The sequence below is a fragment of the Leucopleurus acutus genome (assembly GCF_964270905.1).
Source record: "Leucopleurus acutus genome assembly, chromosome: 7".
NCBI classification, from domain to species: Eukaryota; Metazoa; Chordata; class Mammalia; order Artiodactyla; family Delphinidae; genus Leucopleurus; species Leucopleurus acutus.
The window spans coordinates 9241784-9269319 of record NC_139150.1 but is presented as its reverse complement, the minus strand read 5'-3'; the positions used below and the strand labels follow the sequence as shown (position 1 = coordinate 9269319).

Sequence of the window (27536 nt, the reverse complement as noted above, 5' to 3'; positions counted from 1 at the left end):
TGTTTGTGGATGGCTTCTGATAAATAAACTTGGTCATGTTAAGAAACTGAAGTTTTCTTCCTAGTTCATTAAGAGTTTTTTAAGAAAATTGTAAGGTATTAGTGTTGAATTTATCAAATATTTTAAAAGTATTTCTCCTGTTGATAATATCCTGTGATTTACTTTTCTTTAACAATGAAATGAATTTACATACTCCCTAATGTTGAATCATCCTTGTACTTTTGGAATAAATCTTGCTTGATTATGGTGGATTTTGACTTGTTTTACAGCAAGTTGGATTCAAATTGCTAAAATTTTGCAACTACTATATAGTTAAGCAGATTGGTCTATAAGAGTAATGATTCACATGTTAGAGATTAATTGGTGAACTTTGAATAGGTGGTCCTGGCTCATATGAGTTTGGGAAATGCCAGGTTAATCAGGTTTCTTTACTCTTGGACTTCACAGAGACCTTAATAATACTTATTGTGATTTTCCAAAAGATATAGACTAGAAATGGCATCCAGCACTAGCACTTTCTCAAGTTATTTGACTGCAGAACCTCTTTTTCAAAAAACACATTAAATTCTCTGGAGACTAGTGTTCTATAACTGATCTGTAATTCTCCATTTTGGTGTTATCTCTGTCAGTTTTGTTATCAGAGTTATGCTAAACTTTGGAAGTGAAATGGAAAACTTTTTTTTTCTGTGTAACAGTTTAAATAACATAAGGATTATCTGTCCCTTAATGGTTTGATAGAACTTGCCTGTAAAACCATCTGAAGTAGTGGCATTTCTGAGTGATACAGTTGCTCAGGAATGCACACACTAACAAGGCTTCCCCACAGGACATTTTTTCCCACCAGCCAATTCTTCCTGGCACCCTTTTCTTTAGGATCAGCTATTTTAGAAAAGCCTAGAATGTGTGAAAATTACACTTGAGGCATTAGCGAAGTGAGGCTGATCAGTCCTGCAGGGTCCTCAGCTCTGACAAATAGCATGCTGGCTACTGCTCCGGGGTGCCTAGCTGGGGCTTGTACAGCATTTTTGGTTAAGGGTGCAGAGTTGACTCCCACCTTTCATAGTAGCCACTCTCGCTGAGGGCCAAGCTCTGGACCCCCTTCCTCATCCAGTTCCATTTTATCCTCTGGCTTGTACCTTTTCTAAAGTACTGTAGGGCGATAGGTGTGCTTAAACTTCTTCTACATGCTTCCTGGAGGCCAGCCCTCAATAGTTCTTGCTATAGACCTCTGTGGGTAGATCATTTGCCCAGCATAAGGGGAAAGCAGAGAATTGCTAGGAGATCGGGGTCAGTTTGAGAGGCCTGGTATTAGCAGTGGGGACTAGGGCCAAGCAAAGCTTAGGTGGGGTCAGCTGGACCAGTGGGTCTCCTGAACTGTAATGAACTGAAGGATTGGCTTGGGGTTCAGTAGGGCTGGGTGTCCCTACAAGTGACGGGGGGCGGGTGGTGTGTGTGTGGCCTGGGGGCTTCTAGGGATCTAAGGCTGTGCTGAAGGATTAGTCTAGGGTACAATGAGGCCTAGGAGCGCTGAGGAGGCTGCGGGTCCCTGGAAGAGGCCAACTTGGGGGAGGGGGGCAATTGGGCGCCCAGGCTCCGACAGGCCCGGGGCTCCCGTGGGTCTGGGCTGGGGCGGGGGCCGCCTGCGTACTCGGAGAGGCCAGGTCGGCGGCGCCGGGGCCCTGCCCGGGGCTAACGGGCCGGGCCGCGGGGAGGCGGGGTGCCGGCCAGGCGGCGGCGCGGGCTCCGGACGCGAGGGCTCCCGCTCCCTCCTCCCGCCCGAGCCAGCCTCGGGCGCCCGGCGCCTCCCACGGAGCCAGCGCCAGAGCCGGGAGGCCCCGGCCCGCCGCCGCGGCCCGCGGAAGGAGCCGCCGCTGTTGTTGCTGCCGCCGCCGCCGCCAGGCCGCGCCCCGCCCCTGCCGCTGCCGCTTCCCGGTGAGGCTCGCGCTCGACCTGCGGCGCCGGCCCCGCCGCCTGGGCCCCGGGCCCGGCCCCTTCCGCGCCGCCCGGGCGATGAGAAGCTGCTTCTGCGTGAGACGGAGCCGGGACCCGCCGCCGCCGCAGCCGCCGCCACCGCCGCCCCAGCGGGGAACAGTTAAGTGAGGCAGGGCGGGCAGGGCGCCGCGGAGGCTCGGCCGAGCCGCCCTTGCTGCCCCCGCGGGCGGGCGGGCGGGCCGGCGCAGGCCCCGGGCCGAGGGGCGGGTGGACGGGCGGAGCCGGGCCGCACCGAGGCCTGCGGGCTGTGTGCCCGGCCGGCCGCGGGGACAGGCCCGGCGGCCTCTGCTCGGCCCTGCGCGCGCCGCGGCTTCCCGTCCCCGGCTTGGCCTTGCGGCTTGGCGGAGCCGGAGGGAGCTCGGGGACCGGGGTGCGAGCAGCGTAACCTGGGCCGGGGCTGGTGAGGGCTCCCGAGAGCCACGTCCGCCCAAGTGATAGGTGAAGCAGCCCACCTGTGCCGGGGCACGACGGCCACCTGCACAGACCCGGACAGTGGTTTCACTGGCCGGGCCCGGGGGCCACTCTCTGTAGTCACGTGGGTGCCGAGCTGACTGCACCTGAGCCTCGGGCATGATCTAGGGTGCGGCCTCATCTGTGACCTGGGCAGAGCAGAGAGGACACCCAAACTCCAGGGCACCTGTGTGCAAGGTGAGGTGCCGGCTGGGGCACCCAAGACCCAGAGTACCCAGGCTCGAAGGATGGTGCGCCTGTCGATGGTCACCCCACGGGGACTCCAGCGCAAGTGAGGCTCAGGGGCAGGGGCCGGGTGAAGAAGGCAGACCCTTGAGCATCTGCGTCCTCTTTGTTACCAACACACAACTCTTCCTGAATCATCAGCCTTTCCGGCCATTAAAAATGACTCTTGTGTTCCCTGCCCCCCTGCAGCCTCTTCGGCAAGGCACAAGGGAAGGCCACAGGAGGGCCAAAGGCAAATGGCTGTTGCTCCTTCTCTGCTCCCCGCCCCCACCCACGAACCAGCCCCCCGCTCAGTTTTCTGCCACAAAGCAGACAGCAGGCCAGAGTCTCTTTAGGGGCCTTTGTCTCCGTGATTCCTTCTCAGTGTAATCTCATTGTACATTTCTCGACAGCTGGCTGGATCTCATCTCATTTTAACAGGGCAAGAAAATCTTATCAGCTGCACCAGAAAAGCCTTAGAAAAGTTAGGAGATAAGCTGTGTGGAAGCCTAGACTAACTCAAAAACTCAGTGTACTCAGAAGATTAGTACAGGAGACAGGTGACACCTTTCTTGCTTGTGGAAAATTGAACCAGGTATTTCAAGATATTGTGCCATGCATAGAATATTTAAATGGGGCCTCTTTTGGGACCTGGGCACCAAGACCCATGTGCAGCAGTTGACACAGCAATTACTGGTTCTTTTGAGTTTAGGATCATCTTCTTTAATCCACATTTTTTATTCCTTCCTTTTAGCATTTAGGCCGCACTCCTGACTTATGCTGAAGGCATTTCCCTGCCCTGCCTCCTTCCCGCTGGTGGGCTTTTCCCCACTTTTAGCTGGAACAGTGCACCATGATTAAATGCAAGGACTTTATAATTAGGCCTCAGCTTAAGCGTTGGCTTTTCTACTTACTGTGTGTTCTTAGGGAAATTAGTGAACTTTTCTGAGCCTCAGTTTCCTCATCTGTAGAGTGAGGCTAATGACAATATCTATCTCATAGAATTATAGTAAGAAGTAAATGAAATATTAGAAGTGCTCAGCTCCATTCATGCCACAGGGCAAGTAGTTAATAGAAATTAGTGGTTATTGGGACTTCCCTGGCGGTCCACTGGTTAAGACTCTGCGATTCCACTGCAGGGGGCACAGGTTTGATCCCTGGTTGGGGAACTAAGATCCTGTGTGCTGCATGGCGTGGTTAAAAAAATAAAATTAAAAAAATTAAAAATTAGTGGTTATTATTAAGGGTTTGTTAACTGGTTAATCAGAAGAGTAGCTTCAGGTTTTTTTAGAGTGCCTTTCTGTTTGTGGTTATTGTTTAGGGCCACTAGGAAGGGATGGTAGAGTAGAAAGAACACTGGGCTTAGAATGTCAGTTTACCTCCTGGAACCCAGGAGACCCTAGGCAAGTCATGGAACCTCATGGGACCTTTCTGAATCCCCATTTCCTCATTTGTTAAAGGGGCCTGAGAATAAAAGCTACCCCGTAAGGCTGAATGGGCTAATGTGTATGAATGTGTGTGACACTGTGGAGGGCGTTGGTGGGTCCTCACTAAATGTAAGTGGGAGCTAACGTCAGACCCCGGTTTTGTGGGTCTGCTGTTTTGACAGTTTGTTGTGGTGGGGGAGGACTATAAGAAAAACAATGCAAGAATGTCTTGTTTGTGTACAAGGATATCTTGGTGCTTTACAAAACCAGACAACCGTGTGAACACATTGTGATCCCCTCTCAGGGCCTTGGAAGGGGGCAGTGGGCGCTGAAGGTTCATCTCTATCAGTTTCACAGCAGATTGGCTTGTGGAAGCATCAGAATCCAAGTGTCCCTGGCCCCGCTGCCTTAGCAGGTTGGAACTGCTCCATGCTTCGTGCTCAAAGAGCGACATGCTTGCCACACTGGAAAGTCATGGTGGTGTTGGAGTCAAGAGTGGGAAATGTCAAAGGTGCTATTATGATGGTGAAAATAACAAATGACTACATGGTTGGATGTGGTGGGCTGAGAACACTGTATTTAGGTGGCGGTGGTTGAGTGAGCAGTGTCGGTTGCGCGTTGGCTTGTGGGAGGGGAGGCCTGGGTTCTTTGAATGAGCTGCCTCTCCCCAGGCTGCTCTCGCTCTCTCTGAGGCCCTCCCTGACCAGCGTTGCACTGGCCCCACTGGCTCTCCCTGGCTTTGTGCTCGCTGGGCCGCCCTTGGGAATTGTGGTTTCCCTGAATTGTCGGCACTGTTGGCAGCGGGGTTGCCAACCTCACATCTCTTCTCTCCAGCTGCATGGGAGGCAGGGTGTGCTTGACGTTGCCTTCTTGTTGGGGACATCCTGTGGGCAAGCGTTGGTTTACTTGACACACTTCTGGTGGGATGCAGAGCTTGTCTAGGCTGAAATGTGAGAGGCCCGTGGGCCTAGAGCCCAGGGGTCACCTACTAGAGCTTTGCAGCATCTCATACTCCCCTGAAGACTGGAGGGCCATCTTGCTGGGCCTGTGGCTAGGATCAACACGGGATTGTTCTACACACACACACACACACACACACACACACACACACACACTTTTTTTTTTTCAAACAGATACTGATCAGCACAGCAAAATGTTCAAAAAAATATCCTTTAGGAGAGAGAAATAGATGAATTCTTAATTAACTAAGAAAGAACCCTTAGGATGTTTATTAAAATGCAGAACCCAGGGCCTCAAACCCAGATCTTGAATCAGAATATCTGGGGAAGGGGCCCCAGAATCTGCATGTTTAACAAGAATCTTGGGTTGTACTGATGCTTACTGAAATTTGAGAACCCCAGTTATAGATGCTTTTTAAAAATATTGTGAAACACACAAAATAAAATTTACCATCCTAATTGTTTTTAAATGTATACATCAGTGGCATTAAGTACATTCATTCTGTTGTGCAGCGAATCTCCAGAACGTTTTCATCTTGCAAAACTAAAACTCTATACAGTTGACTCTTGAACAACATGGGTATGAACTGCGCAGGTCCACTTATACGTGGAATTGTTTCCATAGTAACTACTGCAGTACTACACCGTCCACGGTCGGTTGAATCCCCAGATGCAGAACCACAGATACAGAGGAACTCCGAATTTGGAGGGCCAACTCTAAGGTATATTCGGGTTTTCAACTGCTGGAAGGTTTGGCACTCCTAACCCCTTCATTGTTCAAAGGTCAACTGTACTCATAAAACTCCTGTTTCCCCCTCCCCAGCCTCTGGCAACCACCATTCTACTTTCTAGGAATTTGACTACTCCAAGTACCTCATATAAATGGAATCATATTTGTGAGTATTTGTCTCTCTGTGACTGCCTTATGTCACTTAGCATAATGTCTTCAAGGTTCACCCACACTGCAACAAGTGTCAGAATTTCCTTCCTTTTTTAAGACTGAATAATACTACCTTGTATGTATGACCACATTTTGCTTATCCATTTACCTGTCTGTGGACACGTGGGTTGCTTCCGCCTTTTGGCTATGGCAAATAATGCTGCTGTGAGCATGTATGTACAAATATCTCTCTGAGACCCTGTATTCAATTCTTTTGGGTATATATCCAGAAGTGGAATTGCCAGGTCATATAGTAATTCTATTTTTCATATTTTGAGGAGTCACCACAGTGTTTTCCGTAGCTGCTGCATTTCCATTACCGCCAACAGTGCACCAGGTTTCCGATTTTTCCACATTCTCACCAACACTAATTTTCTGGGTTTTGGTAGCAGCCGTCCTAATGGGTATGAGGTGATATCTCACTGTGGTTTTGGTTTGCATTTCCCTAATGAGGAATGATGTTGAACATCTTTTCAGATGCTTGTTGGCCACTTGTATATCAGCTTTGGAGAAATGTCCTTTTTCAAGTCCTTTCCCCATTTTTTCATCGAGTTATTTGCTTTTTGTTATTGCTAAGTTGTAGGAGTTCTTAATAGATTTGGATTTTGACGTCTTATCAGGTATATGATTTGCAAATATTTTCTCCCATTCTTTTGGATGTCTTTTCACTCTGTTGATTGTATCTTTTGATGGAAGTTCTGCAAGTTCTTTATATACATTAAAACCTTGTAAAGAAAATATTATCATCCATTATTCCAATTTGAGGGGCGTGGAAACTTAGGCCCAATTCAGTTGAATTGCTTGGGGTCACACAGCTGTGTCAGAGCTGCGACTCAAGCCCTGGTCCCTCTGCGTCCCAAGTCTGCACCCTTTCCATTCCTCTGCTTTACCTCCCAATCCTTCCCTGAGCTAATAGCATGAAGAGGCCCTATAGGGTCTGCAGGAAGTGGCCTTGGCTTGAGAAGCATTCATTTACAGGAGAGGAAATAGGAACGCAAGACTTGGGAATCTCTTCCTTCTGACCACGGGGGCGCTCCTTCCTGTGGATCCACATCATTACTTAGACCTTAGAAATAGCAGAGAAGTGCAGACAGGTATTTAACGGTTTTGTTTATTTGTTTGTTTAAGCATTTCATAAGCTTGTTTCAGAGCCCATCTGCTACTTACAGTTCCCCAGACAGTCTGGGACTGTTCACGCCACCGTCGGTGCCGTGTCTTTTGCCTGCACTCCTTGCAGTACTCTGCACCCTCCATCTTTCAGGAAGGCCAGCTCCCTGACTGCCCAGCAAAAGGGAGCATCGCCTCATTTGCGGTCCCTTTCTTTCGGGACATTTCCTCCAGCCCGTGAGCCCTGCAGGCGGTACCCATGACTTATTCGTCGCTGTGTCACCCAGCACAGTGGCACTGCACCTGGGCTCTGCATTCTCCAGTCTCTGACCCAGCCCAGATCAATTAGATCAGAACCTGGGGGTTGGAACAGGCAGCTGTAGTTTTTACAAACTCCTTAGGGGAGTCTTCGTGCAGCCTCCTGCCAGGCCCTCATCCAGCCTGCTCCAGCTGAGTCACACCCACTTCTGGAACCCCCTGGAGTGCCACAGTCCCACCTCCCTTCCTCGGCAGATGGCCCAGCCCTGGGATCGTGGTGTTTGTCCTGCGTGGAGCATCAGTGACCCCAGCGTGGCACTCTCACCATTGCCTCTGGTGCTTTATATGCCCCCCTTAATCCGATGAAACATTGGCGATTTTGAGAGGAGGACAGGAACTTCATTCATCCATCCTCCCGTCCATCCATCCACCAACCATCTATCTATCCGTAATCCATTTATTGAGTTCTCATTGTGGGCTAAGCACTGTGGTGGACATATACCTTTGCATAACTGATGTTCTGCTAGGGAAAGTGTTACAGCCTTCTGAGAGGCAAGACTGTGTGTAAGTGTGTATGTGCGTGCGTGCATGTGTGCACATGTATGTGCTAAGGCCATGTCCTTGGACAACATCAGGATTCTTAGTGACAGCACCTGTGTGGCTGGGCAGTGGGGAAGGTTTGGGGTGAATGGGAGATGTGACCCAGATTTTGAATGGTGGGATGGGTGTCATAGGGGAGGAACTGGGTGCTCTTGGGCAACCTGTGTTGGGGAGGGAAAGACTGGGGGACTTACTCTGAGGCTGTTCCCCATGGATGATGACCTTCAGGTTCCTTCCTCCCTCCCTCCCTTCCTTCCTTCATCAAACATCTAATGAGTACCTACTGCCTTGTAGTCAAAGTTTGGACTATGGACCTGCTGTTTCAGCATCACCTGGATCTTGTTAGAAATGTAACTTCTGGGACTTCGCTGGTGGTGCAGTGGCTAAGAATCTCCCTGCCAATGCAGGGGACACGGGTTCGATCCCTGGTCCAGGAAGATCCCACATGCCATGGAGCAGCTAAGCCTGTGTGCCACAACTACTGAAGCCCATGCGCCTAGAGCCTGTGGTCCGGAACAAGAGCAGCCACCCCAATGAAAAGACCGCGCACCGCAACAAAGAGTATCCCCCGCTCACTGCAACTATAGAAAGCCCGTGCACAGCAACGAAGACCCAACACAGCCAAAAATAAACATGAATTAAATAAAATCAATTTATAAAAAAAGAAATGCAGCTTCTCAGGCCCCACCCTAGACCTGTTGAATCAGTATCTCTGGGAGTGGGTTTAAGACTCTGTTTTAGGGAATTCTTTAGGTGACTCATGCATGCTAGAGTTTGAGAACTCCTCATCCAGAATGTTGGGGTTTCCATCTTCACCATTGTGTCACGCTCAGCACAGGGGCTCTCTGTAAACATTTGTGGGCTGTTACGCACCAGGTCCTGTTAGGTACCAGGAACGTGGGAGATGCTTCAGGTGGGAGGATGGCAAGGTCAGCCAGGTTTGAGGTATTAATGGGACACTTGGGTGACAATAGCCAGCAGGGTACTAGACACACTCGTCTGAGTCTCAGGAGAAAAGTCCGGGCCGTGGAGGTAATTTGGAAGTCATCAGCACACAGAATGATTATATGATCAGAGAAGCTCTGAAGACCCATGTGCAAGTCACAGAGTGGGTGGTCGTGAGGGGAGGTGTCTGCTGACCTGAAGCCAGGTGTTCTCATGATTCTGGCCTGGGAGCCCATTTGCCCAGCGTTGAGGTGACATTTTTGCTCTGGACACTGTGGCCATCAAGCCAAGGCTGTGACCATTTTATGTCACCGAATATCAAGAGAATGTTGCTCTTGGGACCTCCTGGGGTGGGTTCATTTGTAGGGCATCTGCCTTCTGTCAGTGTCCTTCCTTCTCTCCAGGCGACAGTATGACACTAGACCTGATGGGAGTGGGTGGGGACGACCTTCACTTGCAGTGATTGTGAGCGAGTTGCAGGTTGCGGTGGGGCTCACAGTGTACTGGAGAACGCCCCCTCCTCCTGGAGCCCGCACCAGGCTCCCTGGTTTTTCACATTCGGGCCCGTAGGGGCAGGCCTTTGGCCACGGCAGCGCTGTAGAACTTGATCCTGATTTATCTGGGGAGAGAGAACTCCAGGGTCTAGCACTGCGCTGTACGGGCTGCAGCAGCCCAAACCGCAGGCCCGCCTCACATGGTTTATGGAAAATGGGTTTGGTAATCCAGTGGTTAATATCAGTCTAAACATAGGTCTGATGGAATGGATGCATTTGTACACCAGATTCTCCTATTAGAAGTAACAGACCTTCACGGGAGAAAAAGGAAGTGCTTGCCATTGTTAGTTCCCTAGCTGGAAAGTTCTTTGTGATCTAGGGGAGCTTAGGAAAATATTTGCTTTAGTTCCCCAGTATCTTAGCAGCCTTCCCAGCAGCCTGTGGCCTGTTGCCACCAGGTCGTACTCAACAGCATTTGTCAGAACGATTTGGTTTCTGACTGGTCACTAGATAAGTAGTACAGGTGGCGCCAGGATGCTATCCTGAGGTTCCGTAGTGGACGCCTCTCAGCCTGGGTCCCCCATGGGCAGCCCCCAGAGCCGGCTGGCCATGTGCCTGTTTGCCGCAGGGACTCTGGCCTCAGCCTGCAGTCTCCTTAGGAGGTAGGGCTCTGCACCAGGGCTGCCTGAGGTGGCCCAGTTTGTGTATGTGTGTGTGTTGTGGGTGCACTGGTGAAGCCTGGCCTCCCCTGTCCTCTGTCCCCTGCATAAGATTTGTTAGCAGGAAGGTGCCAGGAATCATGGAGCAACAGAGGAGGGCACGGGTTCCCCGCAGCCCGCTGGTACCACTGCTGCTGCTGGGAAACAGGCAGAGAGCTGCCCCACGACGGCCAGAGCCAGAGCTTTTCCTGGGGGACGGCTGTTCCCGGTGGAGGCCCTGCTCTTCGGCCGTTTCCCACAGGGAGTGAACTATTTATCCACTGCTTTTCCTCAGCCCCACAAGCTGCTAGATGTGGGCAGACAGTTTGTCTTTTGTGCCCTTGACTTTGGATTTCAAACAATCTGATCACAAGTTCATCCTTCTTTAGGGACTTAATTAACTCACTGGTTTTGTCATTTCAACGGCAGTAGCCCAATTTAACCTGCTCCCCCCGCAGTACTTTGAAATTACTCTCCTCAGAAGTTGTGTGCGAGTCCCACCTTCAGCTCTGGTGGGCAGCGAGGGCTCCGCTTCTGAGTCGGCCTTCCTTCCTCACCCGGGGTCCCTGCTGCGCCTCCTTTGAAGGCAGCACCCCCTGCCCCCCGGCAGTTGTTGCCTCCCCCCGCCCCCGGGCGCAAAGTGCTTTAAACTCCTCGGCCTGCACCCCACCCTGCTGCTGGAAGGGCCTCCGTGGAGAGAGGTCTGAGCTCTGCTAGTTGGGTTTTGATTTCAGTACAGGAGCTGATAAAACGAGATAAACCCCAGGCTCACAGGGCCGGGGAAATTAAACAGAGATGATATCAAAGTTCCCCTGAGTTTTCAACTGTGATACAGTAGCTTAGTTTTCTCCCAGACTGGGGCCGGGAGGCACGCCTTTGATTCTGAAACAATGTTCAGCATCAGTTAAGCCCAGCACTGCTGACTTATAGGGATTAAGTACACTGTTGTAGTAATTCTTTGATCAGCTACAAGGGAGCCGTGTGCTGTCTGTATGAAGGGGCTTTATAGTTAAAGTTCATTTCTCTGTGAACCTGGGATGACAGCACTGGTGAGGTGCTGCAGTGCTGGGAGCTGGGGCCTCCCCCAGGCACTGTTTGCAGCATTGCAGGCTCACGTAGGAAGCTGTTCTCTTACCCAGTGTTATTGGATAGAACTCATTGAACACAGCATGGAAAAAATCCTGCTGGCCTGGAAATCACACCTCACCCTAACTGACCCCATCCAGCCCCTCTAGTCCCAGTATGTACAACACACACACACACACACACACACACTCATACACTCATTCTCTGTCTCCCTCCCCACCTTGCAGAGAAATCCTCTCGGGGCAGACACGGGCATGCCTGTCCAGAGCGAGGCTCTGTAGCCCCCAGCCTTGGCAGTGATCTGAGTGAGGCTGGCTGCACACTCGGGGTAGAGGTTGGGATAGGGACCAAATGACCTGCGAGGTCGAGCTAGGAAGACTAGATCAAGGTCGGTGTCACCAATGTACCCTCTCCGTGCCCGAGGGCAGATGTGACTCCCAGGCGCTGCCACCATCTTCATTCCTTACCTGGCGTTTACTGAGAACCGACTTAGCTTTAGGTTGGCTCAATCCTGTAGTTCTCAGAAATCTCAACATCTGTTATCCTGGCCTCTAAAATACTGCATCAACTTTTGGCTTTTTCTGTGGAAGCCCTCCTTGCAGCCACAGCTGGGACGGTAGAAGTTTCCCCAATTGTACCTCCACCCCGGGTGGCCCTGTGACTTCCAGTTGGTAATGGAGCCCCCGTGTGCCGTGGATCGCACTCACACCGTGCTATACATCAACCTTTTCCCTCCTGTGCAGGGCTCAGATCTCCCTCATTAGGTCTAAATTTACCTCCGTCGTACACAAACATGGCCTTAGCTCATTTTTATTGTTGTAAATTATTTATGAGGGAAATGTTGAATCTTGAAACTGAGGTGTGGGGAAAATTAATCCCATGTTACTTCTATCTTTCTGTACTTTTCTCCCCCTTGCTTCAGTTACTGGGCTACAGCTAGAGAAAGAAGAGCATTGGCATTTTAAAATATAATTGGTGTTCAAAGTGCTTTCTTGATGGGTATCGGATGGTAAGTCCGTCTGTCTCTACACAGTGTATGGAAAGCAGATCAGACTGGGGAAGGAGGGCCAGAGGTCCCGTTGGGCTCTGCTCTCTGCCAGCTCTTGGTGTCTGAGAACTCCAGGCTTCCGTTTTCCTCCTCTAAAATAGGGATGATACGCCCCAGCCACCTTCTAGGTTTGGTGTGAGCATCGATTGAGAAGGAGCCCGAGAAAGCTTTTTGGTAATTGCAGGGTGCTGTTCGGATGTGGGGAGGTGTGTAGTGTGTTCTGTGTGCAGCTAGGATTTGGAGATAGAGGTGGGTGCTGGGCGGGCAGTGCTGAGGATGACACCAGCTGTTGCGAGTAGGCCTTCGCGTTTTCTGCTGTAGCCCAGCATCGCATCTTGCAAGACAGGTTAATGTTGGCCTTAAACACCCTGCCGCCCCCCCCCCTCCCGCTCCTCTCCCCGCGGCAGGTCTGCTCTGTAGCCCGGCATTAATGGCCTCTTCTCCCCCTCGCAGAGGCCTGGCCTGTGACCCGGGCAGCCGCGGACACAGTGGTGCCATCCCTTCTGGCTGGAGGCTTCGCACAGCCCGGGGAGCACCGAGAGCTAGTTAATAAATGGCCTTTTGTTAGGAAGGTCAATTGAAGTGACGGTAGAGACGCTGTTAAGAGTAATTTGCAGTCAGAAAATATGTAATTCAGGGCAGGCTGCTTTGAGTGATTGCCGCTGCCGTGGATATCTTGGGCGTTTCTCATTAAAAGCTTCCTTTGCTGGTGGTGGTGCTTCCTCCACTGCGGAGCTCCGTGTGGCGAGGAGTCATTTGTCTGTATCTCACAAAGGCTGCTGGATCCCCAGGGCACAGTCACTGCGGGGGGGGGGGGGGGGCGGGGGGGGGAGGAAAGAGGGAGGCGTGCATCCGAGATGGTCGGTGCTAATGCCCTGCCTGCCGCATCCTCCCAGCCTGCAGGCCGGGCCATGACCAGGCACGCGGGCCCGGCCGCCGGCTTCTTTGTCTGCTCGGGGAGGCCGCCCGCAGCCATCTTGGGGCCCGGTGCTGGGCTGCCCGGTGCATTGTGGGAGCAGCGGCGTCAGCCCCCTGCCCTTGCTCACGCTGCAGAGCAGAGGAGGGCCATTGTCATCAGTACGTGGCTGAGGATGTGGTGACCCGAGGACGGGCATCTCTCAGCTAGTAAAATGTTTCTTATTTATTCGCATGCTCACTTCCCCCCTCTCTCTCTCAGATAGTGGAAGCCCTACTATCTTAAAAAACAGCAACACTTACCTCTGATGTTCTTTATTAAATTCACAGCATGATATTTTAGCACTGGCAGAACTGTACATTCTATTAATGAGTTGTTAATTGCAAGCATTTTGGTAACCAACAGCAGGTACCAATATTTTGAAAACTGCAGCAACGTTATTTCCATGTTACCAGGAATATGGGGTTTTCCAAGTGAAGTACTTTTTGATCAGTGTTTGCTTTGGATTGGGCTGGTGCAGATATTTAATTCTAAACCTTTATTGGGGGCATGTATGCAGATTCCGTCAGTAAATATTTATTTAGTGCCTACTGTGTGCAGGAAGCATTAAACCCTGTTCTTTATGCAGGTAAAGCTGCCTGGTAAGTGAAATTTGAAAACAGAAAACGATGCAGTGATGTGGTTTGGTGTCCTGTCCCCCCTGCCCTGTGCTTCTAGAAGTTTATTTTCAGTAGAATTAAGTAAAGCATAACTTAGTTTGGCTTTTGTCATAAACAGAAGCTGAGAGTGTGGCTGCTGCCAGGCACTTCCTAGCCTTAACCCGAGACTTGGCTCCGTTGCACTGACAAGTCTGTTTCTGGAGCCTTTCGTGGGTTCCAGGGGACGCTGATTACACGGTAACTTGCATACAGCATTCTGGTTGTTTCTATTCAGGAGGCTGTAGTCAGTTTTAATAGCCTCTGCCTTTTCTGATTCGAGGCTGAGAACTAAGAATATTCCTCCTGCCTGCCTAGTTAAGCAGGGCGTTTGGTTTACTTTAGAAGCAGTACCCAGCCTTGAGAGATCTGGCAGACCCACAGCCAGTGGAGTTCAATTGCTGCAGAAGGAGATAGAATTTAACTTGCTCTTTTTCGCAGCTTGTCCTTTTAAAAGCACTAAAAGCCGTTTACATAAGGTGTTAGGTTTTTCATTTGCTTTCTGATGTGCTGCCACTCGAGCTGCCCAGACCCGGTGCTCTCTCTCTATTCTGCTTGTCTCCTCTGGTCACATCAAGAGGCAATCAGCAGCAGAATAATAATTGCATTTCCCTCCCTTTCGCCCAAAGTGCCCAACAAGAATTATGGTCATTGTTAGTGTTTAGCTTTGAGTAAGTGCCCACATGACCTGCTGGATGAAACACAACAAAGGGACCCGCCGGTTCTCTTGGGAGCAGCACCAACCATGTTTCTGGCCAGTTGCACTGGACCTGTGTATCCCGAACCCTCCAGTCTCATCTGCTTTTCGTTGAGCGCCTACTATGTGCCAGGGAACCTCTCCAGGCCCTTGATTTACGTGACTCCTTTAGTTCTCACAGCAGCTCTGCGACTCTCAGTGTCCTGACCTCTTGCTTGCCCGGTCACCAGCTAGTAAGTCACAGAGCCTGGACTCCACTGCCATGCCTTGATCTCCATGCCCAGAGCACTTTCTTCTGTGTGTTTGCAAAGCTCTGCCGCCCGAACATTCCTCCCTTGGATGTGGTAGAGGCTGTGGATTTGGAAGGCTGCACTTCTGCAGGGAGGTATTGTGAGGGAGAGAGACGGAAGGTACTGTTAGATTTAGCCGTGTCTGATTCATCCTCAGAGAAGCTGGTGGTGTCTGTTCAGAAGTCAGGCAGCTGGGCAGGAGAGTGTTCAAAGCTCACTTGAGAAGAGCAGGGGCTGGAGATGACTTGAATTCTTCATCGGAGGAAAGGGTCCAGGGCTCCCTTAGCCAGTCCAGGTACGTGGAGCTTAGTTCAGGATATTTGCCCCAAGACGCTGGTTCTGTCTGTGCGAGACTTGACATCGTTCACTTTAAATGCTCCGTTTGAATTGTACGCTTTCTTTTTCCTTTTTGGAACCAGGAGCAATCCGCCATGCCTGAAGTCAAAGACCTTTCAGAAGCCTTGCCAGAGACGTCAATGGATCCCATCACGGGAGTGGGGGTGGTGGCTTCTCGGAACCGAGCCCCGACAGGCTACGACGTAGTAAGTCAAGATTCGCTGATTCGGCAAATAGTTATCTCCTGTGTTCAAGGCCCTCTGAACCCTGTGTGTAAGATGTGCTGCTTCTCTCTAGGAACTTAAAACAGGGAGGGAAGACGTCACCAATGGGAAGGCGTGGGGAGCGTCCTGCTTTGGGAGTAGATGACCTGAGCCCGTCTGGGCTGTTTCATGGCCTTAGCTGGGTCACTTGACAACTGTGATGGTCATCTTCACATTCCGTAAAATTAAAGGGTTGGATTAGTTGATTTCCAAAGTCATTTCTAGCTGTGACATTTCATGAAAAGGATCCACGAGTCTGAAAGACCCTTGGTTTGCTGTCACAGATTGTCCTACATGTATAAATGTCATAAATGTATTGACGTATGTTTATATAGCCCCTTACGGTTTACAAAGCAGTTTCCTACCCATGAACTCATTTGGCTCTCATGATTCCCTGGAGGCTGGGAGGGGAAGTTGCTTTCTCTCCACTGTGCTGATCAGGAGAACTCAAGTTCTGAGAAGGGAAGTGACGGAGCCCCAGCCCTTGGGAGTGGTGAATCAGGACCAGACCCCCTCCCAAGTCCAGGGCTCTCACTGACCACATCACCGCAGTATAGCAGAGAACTTGCTTTGCTTTTCAGCAGACATCTGTGGTGGTGGTCAGTAGTACCGATGGCTGGAATTGGTTATTTTGTTTTTTCAGTAGGTAAATTCCGTTTTGGGTGAAGCTTAAAAAGTGCCGAGGAGCTATTGGGAGGGTTTAGTTAACAGTGACTGTTGTCATGTGTTCTGAGCTTCTGAGGTGGTCTTATTTTCACTTTCCTCATTTTGTTTATGATGACGTTTTATTCTTGCTCATTGAAAATGTGCACCAAGAATACATAAAAGAATACAAGTCTCATTAGCCAGCACTGAAAACCTGGCACAGTGATCAGATCAGTGTCTGATGTCCCAGGGGTGGGAGGGCTGCCATGCCTCGTCCAGAAGAAGCCCGAAGGCAGGGTTTCTCAACCTCGGCACTACTGACATTTTGGGCCAGATGATCAGAAAGTAGTGTGTAGTCGGGCAGCATCCCTGGCCTCTTCCTACTAGATGCCAATAGCACAAACCCCCGAGTTGTGACAACCAAAACCGTGTCCAGACATTGCCAGATGTCCCCAGGCGGAGGAGGTGGGCAGGCGAAGTCAGCTCCCGTTGCGAACAGTGCAGTGCGTTTTGCGTCAGCCCATGCCGGGCCCCGTGTGAGAAGGGGAAGCCTGTTAAAATGCTCCACATCACTTTCCCAACTGTTTGAAAGCTTATAAACATTTTAAAAGTGAAAGAACGGGGGAATCTTTTTTGACAAAGATTTGAGCCTTACCTGCTGCCTGACTTCAGAGCACTGTTTGAATGTATAACTTGCCATAAAATAGAATCATTAGGTATGGCTTTGTGCCATAAAACTCCTGGGGAAGCTAATAAAAGTGTTCCTGATTTGAGAAGCCCAAGTGTCTTTTGATGAATTAGATATGAAGCAGTGAGGCGTGAATCAGGTCGGGGGCTTGGTACATGCCATCTCTGGGAGGACTGGCTCCGCGGCGGCTCTCTGGGGGCGGGGGGGTGCCTGGGGTGTGGCCCAGGTCTTCTCGCTGTTCCCTCTTGCGGATCTGTGTCTTTAACATTCTGCTTGTACCTTCGGGGTCACCGTGAATGCTTGGCTAGTGGGCGACAGATGGCCTTTGATAGTCTGGTTTTCTGAAAGTCTTGGTAAGTCTGACAGGAGCAGAATCTATCCCTATCATTTTCTCCTAACATCTAGCTCAGGGCAGAAGAGCGCAGTGTCAAATGAGTAAGATTAATAAGCACATTTCATGATGAGGCTGTACCAGGCATTATCATGAAAGGTGAGCAGGGCAGGCGGCTCCAGAGGGTCAGCCCGGCAATTACCCAGCCCCTGCACGCCGAGGCAGAGCGTCCGAGCTCCCTCCGAAAGCCCTTTCAGGGAGGGAGGCGGGAGTCCTCTCTTTGGACTGACCGCTGGACTCTTCCCAGATAAGCATCTGCTTCCTCAGAGGTCTGACCCTGAGTTCGAGGGGAATGAGGGAAGGCACGGGGTGGGCAGGCAGGGAGGCACTCCCCATTCCTTTTATCCGGAGGAGTTTCGTGTGAGGTCAACATCCAAACCGAAGTGCGAGGCGTTGGGTGGTGGCCGGGCTGCAGAGATACTGAGACAGAAGTGCGGTGGCTGAGGAAGCTCTGCTGCGGACTGTGGCCAGGCCTCTCTCTGTCGCATCTGCTGGAGGATTAATCCCTCCCTGTGCACAGGGCGCGTTAAGTACCGTGACACGCAGCCCCAAGAGCTAGGCGCTAGATGGGCTGCTGACCCTCGATGCTACAACCACTTTAAAATGAGCAGAGGCCCTGTTGCTGCTTGAAGTAAAAGATGCCGAGTGTTTGTTTATAAAAATTTAATTTTGTAACTTCTCTGCAGGTCAAGGGAAGCGTCCTCGGCTGGGGGCTGGGGATTATCTGCTAAACTTCTCAATTTGTTGTCCCTGTTTCTGCAGTCCCCTCTGAAACAGCCTGCACTTTCTGCCCCTCAGCCACGCGCTCAGATCTGGGAGTGACTGGGGTTCCCTGCCCTCAGAGGGCGGGTGGGTCTCATGTGTCCACGGTCCCTGGTAGGATGACTCTGTGTTGTAGATGCGTGGTAGCACGTGCTGTTTTATCATATGTGATGGGCAGTTTTCAATGAATCGTGATGCCACGGTAGCACTTCGTGCTAAAACTCCTCTGCACAAAATTAACCTTTGATTGCCAGGTCCCTCTGGGATGTTGCAGTGTCTAAGGGCATCAAGCTGGACATCACCGATGACCACTGTTGGGTGTATTTCTGTGTACTTCCAGTGAAATACATCATACTTTTTACCTGCATTCTCTTGCCTTTCTCAGTGAGTGTTTACAACTCACAGACTAAAGCCACAACACTGTATTTGTGAGATGACTCTCTTTCCAAAAAGGAAATAGCTTCCTTTGATAATATACTTCTTGGTGACATAATTTCATATGGTGATGTACTTTTTGGGCAAAAACAAAAAGTCAACAATACAGAGAAAGAATAATCAAATACTCCAGAGTGTTTTAATTTTAAGTTGTTTATTTGTCCAACCTATATTTTTGGGTACCTACTATGTGCTCTCTATCTAGGAGCTGGGGGTATAGTGGTGAATGAAAACACATTCCTGCCTTCATGAAGCTTAAAGTCTAGATAGGGAGAAAGACAATTAAGTGGTCATACAAGTAAATGTAAGATAAAATTGTGATGAGTGCTTTGAAGGGAAGTCCTAAAAGACTGTTCCATCTTTCAGATCTAGCTTTCCAGATCTCCCCATTTTTCTTGCTAAGTCCCGGATTGTGACAACACGACCCTCTCCAGCTTAACTTGTAGAAGTTGCTCCCTTTTTTCCATACCTTGAGGCCTGCCCCGTGTCTCTCCTCCAGCTTTTCCTAAGCGTTTCCCAGCGCACCGGCTCAAGTGTGCTTGGGGTCCATCGGCTCTGGCCTTCTCCCCTGCCACCACACGCTGCACCATTTTTGTTGGTGACATCTGTGAGGTCGCCCTTGTCTGGGTGCATCTCCCCGTGCTGACCTGGCAAGGCTGCTCCCCTCTTTCTGGCCTGAGTGGGGATGGGCACTGCTTTTCCTTCCACTCCCTTGTTCTGTGACCTTCCATGGTTTCCCACAGAGTAGCTGAGACCAGAATTACTTTTCATGAGACTTTTCTGGAGCTCTGAGGATGATGGGAACAAGAGAGTGAGGCTCAGAGAATATTGCTGCTGAGACCCAGGTCCGTCCTCCGACCCCTCCCTGCCCGGCCTCTGCCTTGCTGTTGGCTACATTAATTCTACCTAACAGCGTTTACAAGTGCCATGTGTAGGGGCCCCACCAAATTGAGTCTTGGCCTCAGAGAGCCTGGGAGGCTTTTTTTTTTCTTTTTCTTCACTGCAATCTAAGACCTCCTTCGTTCCCTTCCTGAGAAACCCCACCTGACACACAGGAGTCTTGGCACAGTGACTCTGAAGTGACAGATTATCCCCTAGTTCAAGGACTGTTTCCAGATGTCCAGGTTGGGGATTCTCAAGCTTTCGTGGGCCTCATTCCTCTGGGGGACCCCACGCCCCAGATTCCTGCTGCAGTAGGTCTGGGGTGGGGCTGAGAGTTTGCCTTGTAACCAGTTGCCAGGTGATGTTGATGCTGCTGGCTCAGAGGCCGCACTTTGAGAACTCCTGCTCTAAGTTAAGTCATTCTTAAATAATCTGTACACGTGGTCACCACAAGTCTATCTCAGGAAGTGCTGTGCTAGCTTTTCCTGTTATTTTTTGGCCTCTCCTGATTTAAAGTTTAGAAAGTCTCAGGGGATGTCGTGTTGTCACAATCCGGAACTTACGTTTGTGAGTTTTTTTTAAAAAACATATTTTAAAAATACAAATGGGATGGTACTATTTATACTGTCATAACTTAAAAAAATATATTGTGGGCATAGCTCTGTATCAGTCTATAGAGATAGATCACATCCTCTTAACAATGCATATTTTATTGTCTGGCTGTACCAAAATTTGGCTAATAATCCCATATTGAAGGACATGAGTTTGTTTCCATCTTTTGTTTTTAACGTGATAAACAACATCCTTGTGTATGTATTTTGGTGTGGTCACCCTGTTAGTGCCATAGAATAATTTCATAGGTTGGAATTACGGGGTCAGAGTGTTCACATTTTAAACTTGCTAAGTATTGCCAGTGCCTTCTAGAAATGTTGTGACGTTTTGTCAGTTTCTGTTCTCACTCAAGCAGGTGTTCAGTAAAGTGAAATTTGGGGGCTGAAGGATGAATTGACCAAGTTGCCCCCCTCCCCCACCCCAGGCTCAGCGCCCAGCTCCCTGTCACTGGCCCTCCTCTGGGCCAGGCAGACCTCTAGGGGTGAGGGCCTGGATGGTATGTTGTTTCAGTGGTAGCCATGGATCTTCTCCCCAAGAGCTTCCTCCTCTTGGGTAAACAGAGAAAGGACAGATATCCAAGTCCTTGAACTCGGCGCACGTGCTCTCAGTGTGTCTTCCTGTCTCACTTTCTTCTACTTACTTCTCCTCCAGCCTCATTGAACCTCTTACTTTCTCATATTCAGAATAAGGAGCAACTTTGTACCATCAAACCCTTGAACCCACTTTTCCCACATTTTCAAAATTCCTGTCCTCCCCCGCTTTTTGGATAAAATTTTCCTAATCTTTCAGAACCCACTTTGAAAACTCCTTGGGGAAGCTTTTTCTGATGTTCTGCGTTCATTTATTGCTTCACACAGTGGCTTCACAGATTTTTGTTGACCACCTACTATTGTGCAAGGCCCTGGGAATTCCAGTATCCTGGGAGGGGTTCCATCAGGTGAAAGGCGAGAGATGAGGAAGGGTGGGTAGATGAGGCTGGATCACCCCAGAATGTTGTAAGCTACACGAAGGCATTGGCCATACTGAGGGTGGTAGGAGTCACGAAAGGACTTTAAGAAAAAGGTTCTTAGGTTTGTGTTTTTAAAAGTTTCCTTGGTGTGTACAGGAAGGGAAATAACTGGAGGGCGTAGGTACTGAGGCAAAGGGCTGAGTTTGGAGGCTCTGTATTGGTGTCGAGTGAGAGAGTGGAAGCCTAACCCACTAACCAGTGGATCGATCTGAGGGACATGGAAACATGGGGCATGGGGACCCGAATACGTATTCTTTCACAGGAAAGAAATGGGTTGAATGTTGGGAGACGGGTGCAGAGGTGAGGAAAGGGAAGGACCAGAGTGACACAAGGGTGTCTTGCCGGGCAACTGGGTGGATGTTGATGCTTTCTGTTGAGATAGGAACGTAGACAGCTAGGTGGGTTGAGGGTGGAGGAGGACCGTTGGTTCGGTTTTGGACACACTGAGTTTGAGGTGCTTGTGTGACGTCTGGGTGGGGACATTGAGCGGCCCTGTGTCTGCAGGTCTGGGGAGATGCCTGAGTGTTACCATCACATGGCAGAGACCGTGGTGTCATGGAGATGGTCCTGTTGTATCAGACTCCTCGCCAGAGTCCCCTGGAGCATCAATGATGAGGGATGGTTGGGAAGGAGGCACTCAAAAGAGGGCTGGGGCTGAGCATCCAGAGAGGTAGATGGAAAATCAGTAAGACACTGGAGGAAAATGAGTATTCCTAGAAGAAGAGGTGGTCAGTAATAGTCAGAGTTCACTAAGGGGTAAATAAAATGAGGCTGAAAGCTTACTCTTGGGTTCAGTAACAAGAAGGTGCTTGTGAACTTGGTGGTAGGCTCAGAAGCAAGATTGGAGTGGATTTGAAAGGTCCACCTGAAGTGGGAGGTGGGAGTGCAGATGGCCTTTAAAGGAGGGAGGGTGGCAGCTGGAGGATGATACGGGATCAGGAGTCTTTTTTCCTTTGTTAAAGGTAGGCAGGTGTTGAGTATGTTCAGTTGCTGATGGGGAGGAACCAGCAGTGAGGAGGGTTGACGATACAGGAGAGAGAGGGGCTGTCTGATGAAGCAAGGCCCCAGAGGGGGCAGAGGACTTGGTGTCCAGAGCCTGGTCAGAGAAAAGCCCAGGAAGTTGTGTTTGTGTTGCTCCTGTTCCTTGCCGGCGCTGCATGCTGGAAAGCCAGCCTTGGTCGTGGCCTCTGACCAGCAAGTGGGCCTCCGAGGGCCGCGCACGGACCAGGCATCCCCTAAGTCTCCACTTCCCATTTCTTCTGTGCTTCTTCTCCCCCCACCTCGTTTCTCTCAACACTCCTGTTTATTTCTGAAACTAATTAGCCAGCAAAACATTTCTTAAAAACTGCTGGTCCTGGGCTTCCCTGGTGGCGCAGTGGTTTAGAGTCCGCCTGCCGATGCAGGGGACGCGGGTTCGTGCCCCGGTCCGGGAAGATCCCACGTGCTGCGGAGCGGCTGGGCCCGTGAGCCATGGCCGCTGAGCCTGCGCGTCCGGAGCCTGTGCTCCCGCAACGGGAGAGGCCACAACAGTGAGAAGCCCGCGTACCGCAAAAAAAAAAACAACAAAAAAAACTGCTGGTCCTGTGTAGTTTATATATTTGGGATTTCCTAAGTAATTGCAAGTTTCACATGCTTGAACTGCCAAATGAGAGGGTCTTTGGGGGCGCTAGGAGTGATCAGCTCCCCTCTGGGCCTGTGGGCTGTGTCTAGGGGCATAGAGAAGGATAAGTTTAAAATTCTAAACCCGCAAATGAGGTCCTGCCTACCAAAGTGGAGAAAGAAAAAAATAATCCACTAAATGCTGAAGCTGATTCAAGCAAGTTGGTATTTTTGTATAGAACTCAAGAAATTTTTAAAAAATCAATGAAAAGTATGTGAAGATGGGAATGATATCTTATTAAAAATATATGGTAGATATCAAGCGGGAGTTGTAGGACATAACCATCTGTCCGGTCTGATCACAGCTGTCACATGAGTCTCCAGAAAGCTGAAGTTGTGTGGGAGGCCCGAGCCGGGCAGGGAGACCACCCTGATCCTGTGGCTGGAGGACGGGAGAGCCGCCCCTCCTGAAGCTCTGGTTCCATGAAGCAGATGCAGGAGCAGGTGTGGCAGCCTCTTCCCGCTGCCCCTGGCTCCCTCCCCACGTGGCTTCGCTGTCCAGGGCCTGCTCCCAAGGGCGGAAATGACTGCAGACCGAGTCCCAACTCACCCACTGGTTTATTTTCAGAACCAGAGCTAGTTTTGATAAAAGGCACCACGTGTTCCTCTCTTTTGTTTTGTGAGAAAATACATGCAACTGAGATTTACTGAAAATACGGAAAATGATTTTATGACCAGCCCTTGGGCCTTTGTTTCCTGTGGCCTGGATTAGCAAGCGTCATTAGCAAGCGATGGTAACAGCATTGTCCCTGCACCTTCCCCTGTGCCCTGCAGAGCCCTGGCCTCGGGCAGTGGAGCCACACTGGGCAGGACACACATGGACCACTTACACGTGCACATGCCTGGCTTCCCGGAGGGGTGCATGAGGCAAACATTGCTGCTGTCAGGATGACTCTGAGATCATGGCTTTAAATTGCCTCCTTCTAAGTGTCTCTGCCCCACCAACTGTGAATTTTGATTTTGACCCAAAGACTTTACTCTCCCTAATGACTTGTTCCATGGTTGGTTCATTTGGAAAGGGGAGAGGACTTGGGGAGCACTGTAGCATTCTGGCACTCCCTCCTGTTCGCTGCAACCTCCCTTTCACTATGAGAAAGGCTCCTGACAAAAAACCTCAAGTAGTGGATTAATGGGGAAGAGGAGGAACTTGCTTTAATCTTCCATTTTTTTCAGTTAAACTTTTTATTTTCAGATAATCATAGATTCACATGCAGTTGTAAGACATAATACAGGGAGATCTTGTTTGTACCTGTTTCCCCCCAATGGTAATATCTTAAAAACTCTAGTACAGCATCACAACCAGGATATTGACACGGATACAGTCAAGATACAGAACATTTCACTTTTAAAATGTACCTGGGATTTTATTTTTGTTCGGGTGTGGTGAGGCCTACAGATCAGGAGAAAACTGCCATTGAAAAGAGAGTTTGTTTTCACAGTCCAAGAGAAGGGGGCTTCCACGCTCTGCAGGGCCACATGGGGAAGCACCAGCGTTGGTCAGCAGGCGGAGGGAGCAAGGGGAAAGTGTGGGCAAGAGCCTTTATTGTGGTTTCTGTGGGAAAGGCAAAGCAAGGAAGGGTGAGCAGATTTAGGATCGTCCTAATAATTTCAGCGTGCTCTGGGCTCTAAGGGTGGCCTCTAGTTGTCAGATACCTGGCCTTGGGGTGATTTAGGGCAGGAGGATAGTATTTCAGACTGAAGGAGCCTGAGAAAGGGGGCAGGTGGGCATATGGCCTCAGGATTGGTTGGTTTGCATATCAGAAGTGTGCAAATTGTGTTCTGTCTCTAGGAATTAACTAACCTTCTCCTTAACCACTGACAACCGCTAATTTGTTCTCCATTTATATAATTTTGTCTTTTCAGGAGTGTTATATGAATGGAATCATATAGCATGTAATCTCTTGGAATTGTTTTTTTCATTTTCAAAAACTCAGCATAATTCTCTGGAGATTCATCTAGAGAATCTATTGCATGTATCAATAGTTTGTTCCTTTTTATTGCTGAGTAGTATTAATTGATACTACTGCACCGCAATTTTTGTAACCATTTACCCATTGAAGGACATCGTGGTTGTTTCCAGTTTGAAGCTATCATGATTAAAGCTGCTATAAATACTCGTTTACAGGTTTTGTGTTGACATAAGTTTTCATTCCTCCAGGATAAATGCCTAGGAGTGCAGTTGCCCGTCATATGGTAGTTGCATATTTAGTTTTTTAAGAAAATGCCAAACTACTAGCCTGTGTGGCTGGTAACATTTTACATTTCCACCAGTTACTCCGCATCTTTTCCAGCATCTGTTATTGTCAACACTTTTTTGTTTTAGCCATGCTGATAGGGTTTTAGTAATAACTCGTTTGGCTTTAATTATATTCCTTTAGTGGCTTATGATGTTGAACATCTTTTCATGTGCTTATTTGCCATCTTTATTTCTTCGGTGAAATGTTGCTTCATGTCTTGCTCATTTTCTAACTGGATTGTTGAGTTTTAAGAGTTCTTTGTATATTATAGATGTGAGTCTTGTTAGTTAAGTGGTTTGGAAACATTTTCTTCTAGTCTGTACTTGTCTTTTTACCTTAGCAGGATCTTTACACAGCAGAAGTTTTAAATTTTGATGAAGTCCAATTTGTCAGTTTTTCTATTTATCAATCATGTTTTTGGCGTCAAGTCCAAGAACTCTTAGCCTAGCCCCAAAACTCTTAGCCTAGCCCTAGATCCTGGAGATTTTCTCTTATTTTTTTCCTACAAGTTTTATAGTTTTACATTTCACATTTAACTCTGTGATACATCTTGACTTAATTTTTGTACAAGGTATGGATTTAGGTCAGAGTTATTTTTTTCCCCTTATGCATGAACAGCTGCTCCAGTACCATTTGTTGAAAGTTGTAACCTTTGTAAAAAATCAGTAGGGCATATATGTGTGACTCTCTATTCAGTTTTATTCTGTGTGTCTAGCCCTCTGCCAATACCACACAGTATTGATTGTTGTAGATTTACAATAAGTTTTGAAATTGGATTAAATGATTCCTCCGACTTTATTCTTCATTTAAGAAATTGTTTTAGCTATTCAAGTTCCTTTGTCTTTCCATGTAAATTTTAGAATAATCTTATTGGAATTTAGATGGGAAGTAATGTTTAAAAGGGACCGTGGGACTTCCCTGGTGGCACAGTGGTTAAGAATCCGCCTGCCAATGCGGGGGACATGGGTTTGAGCCCTGGTCCGGGAAGATCCCACATGCCGTGGAGCAACTAAGCCCGTGTGCTACAACTACTGAGCCTGCACTCTAGAGCCCAAGAGCCACAACTACTGAGCCCGCATGCCACAACTACTGAAAGCCCGCGCACCTAGAGCCCGTGCTCCGCAACAAGAGAAGCCACCGCAACAAAGAGTAGCCCCTGCTTGCCACAACTAGAGAAAGCCTGCACACAGCAACGAAAACTCAATGCAGCCATAAATAAATAAATAAATAAATAAATAAATGGACTGTGGACCAGCTTGGGGGTGGTTCCCTATACCAACAACAAGCAGTTCTCAGACACCAGCTGTAGGTGTCCTACAGTTCAACAGTTATGACACTGTCTACCTGGAGATAGCGTCAGAGTTCATAGGTTAAGGGCTCAGTCCCACAAGACTGCCCCCTCCCAACTTCAGACACTGATCACCAGCCCAGGTTGTCACCTGTGTGTCTGACCAACTGGCTGTAGTTCAGGGGTTCCAGTGACCCCCTCCTTAGGTTCAGTTAATTTGCTAGAGTGGCTCACAGAGCTCAGAGAACATTTTACTTACTAGGTCGTTGGTTTATTATGAGAGGATATAACTCGGGAACAGCCAGATGGAAGAGATTTATAGAGCAAGGTGTATGGAAAGGGTGAGGAGCTTCCTTGCTGTCTTTCCCAGCATGCCACTCTCCCCAGATCTCATGTGTTCATCAACCTGGAAGCTCTCCAAACTTCATCCTTTGGGGTTTTTATGGATGCTTCATTACATGGGTATGATTGATTAAATTATTGGCCATTGGAAATTGAGTCAATCTCCAGCCCCTCTCCCCTCCCTGGAAATTAAGGGGTAGGACTAAAAGTTCCAACCCTTTATTCATGGTTGGTTCTCCTGGCAACCAGTCCCCATCCTTATGTGCTTTCCAGAAGTCACCTCATTAACATAAACCCAGTTGTGGTGGAAAGGGGCTTGTTATGAATAACAAGACACCCATTTCACTTTTATGGCTCTGAAGTGATTTCAGGAACTAAGGACAAGAGACCAAATATGACAAAAGATGCTCCCATTGCTCTTATCATTCAGGAGATTCCAAGGGTTTTGGGAGCTGTGAGCCAGGAACTGTGGGTAAAGACCAAATATGTATTCCTTATTGTAAATCATATTATCACAATGTTAAAATTGTACATCAATTTGAGGAGAATTCCCATGTTTATTACATTGTGTCTTCCGATTCATGAGCATGGTATGTCTCTCCATTTATTTAGTACTTCTTTGATTACTTTCAGCAGCATTTTGTATGTTTCAGCAGACAAGCTTTATGCGTGTTTTGGTTGCTTTAAGCCTGAATGCTTTATTTTTTATTTTGAGCAATTGTAAATGGAATTGTATTTTTAATTTTTTTTTTAAATTTATTTAATTAATTTATTCTTTTGGCTGCGTTGGCTCTTTGTTGTTGCTCGCGAGCTTTCTCTAGTTGTGGTGAGCGGGGGCTACTCTTCCTTGTGATGGGCAGGCTTCTCATTGCGGTGGCTTCTCTTGTTGCGGAGCACAGGCTCTAGGCACGTGGGCTTCAGTAGTCGTGTCACACAGGCTCAGTAGTTGTGGCTCCCGGGCTCTAGAGCGCAGGCTCAGTAGTTGTGGTGCACGGGCTTAGTTGCTCCGCGGCGTGTGGGATCTTCCTGGACCAGGGCTCAAACCCATGTCCCCTGCATTAGCAGGCGGACTCTAAACCACTGCGCCACCAGGGAAGCCCCTGTATTTATTTTTAATAAAATAAGGAATACAAAAACTTCTTATTTTAGAAATATCAAAC

General features: G+C 49.1%; 1 protein-coding gene across 1 annotated transcript in view; it reads left to right on the top strand.

Moving 5' to 3' along the window:
* Positions 1–2010: 2010 nt before the first annotated feature.
* MVB12B (multivesicular body subunit 12B) overlaps positions 2011–27536 on the top strand; it is a gene marked incomplete at its 5' end in the record, with an annotated part of 158382 nt that continues 132856 nt past the window's right edge. The window contains 2 exons of the mRNA XM_082841944.1: positions 2011–2091; positions 15247–15369. Of these exons, the coding sequence (XP_082698070.1) occupies positions 2011–2091; positions 15247–15369 (204 nt within the window). The remainder of the gene's footprint in view (positions 2092–15246; positions 15370–27536) is intronic.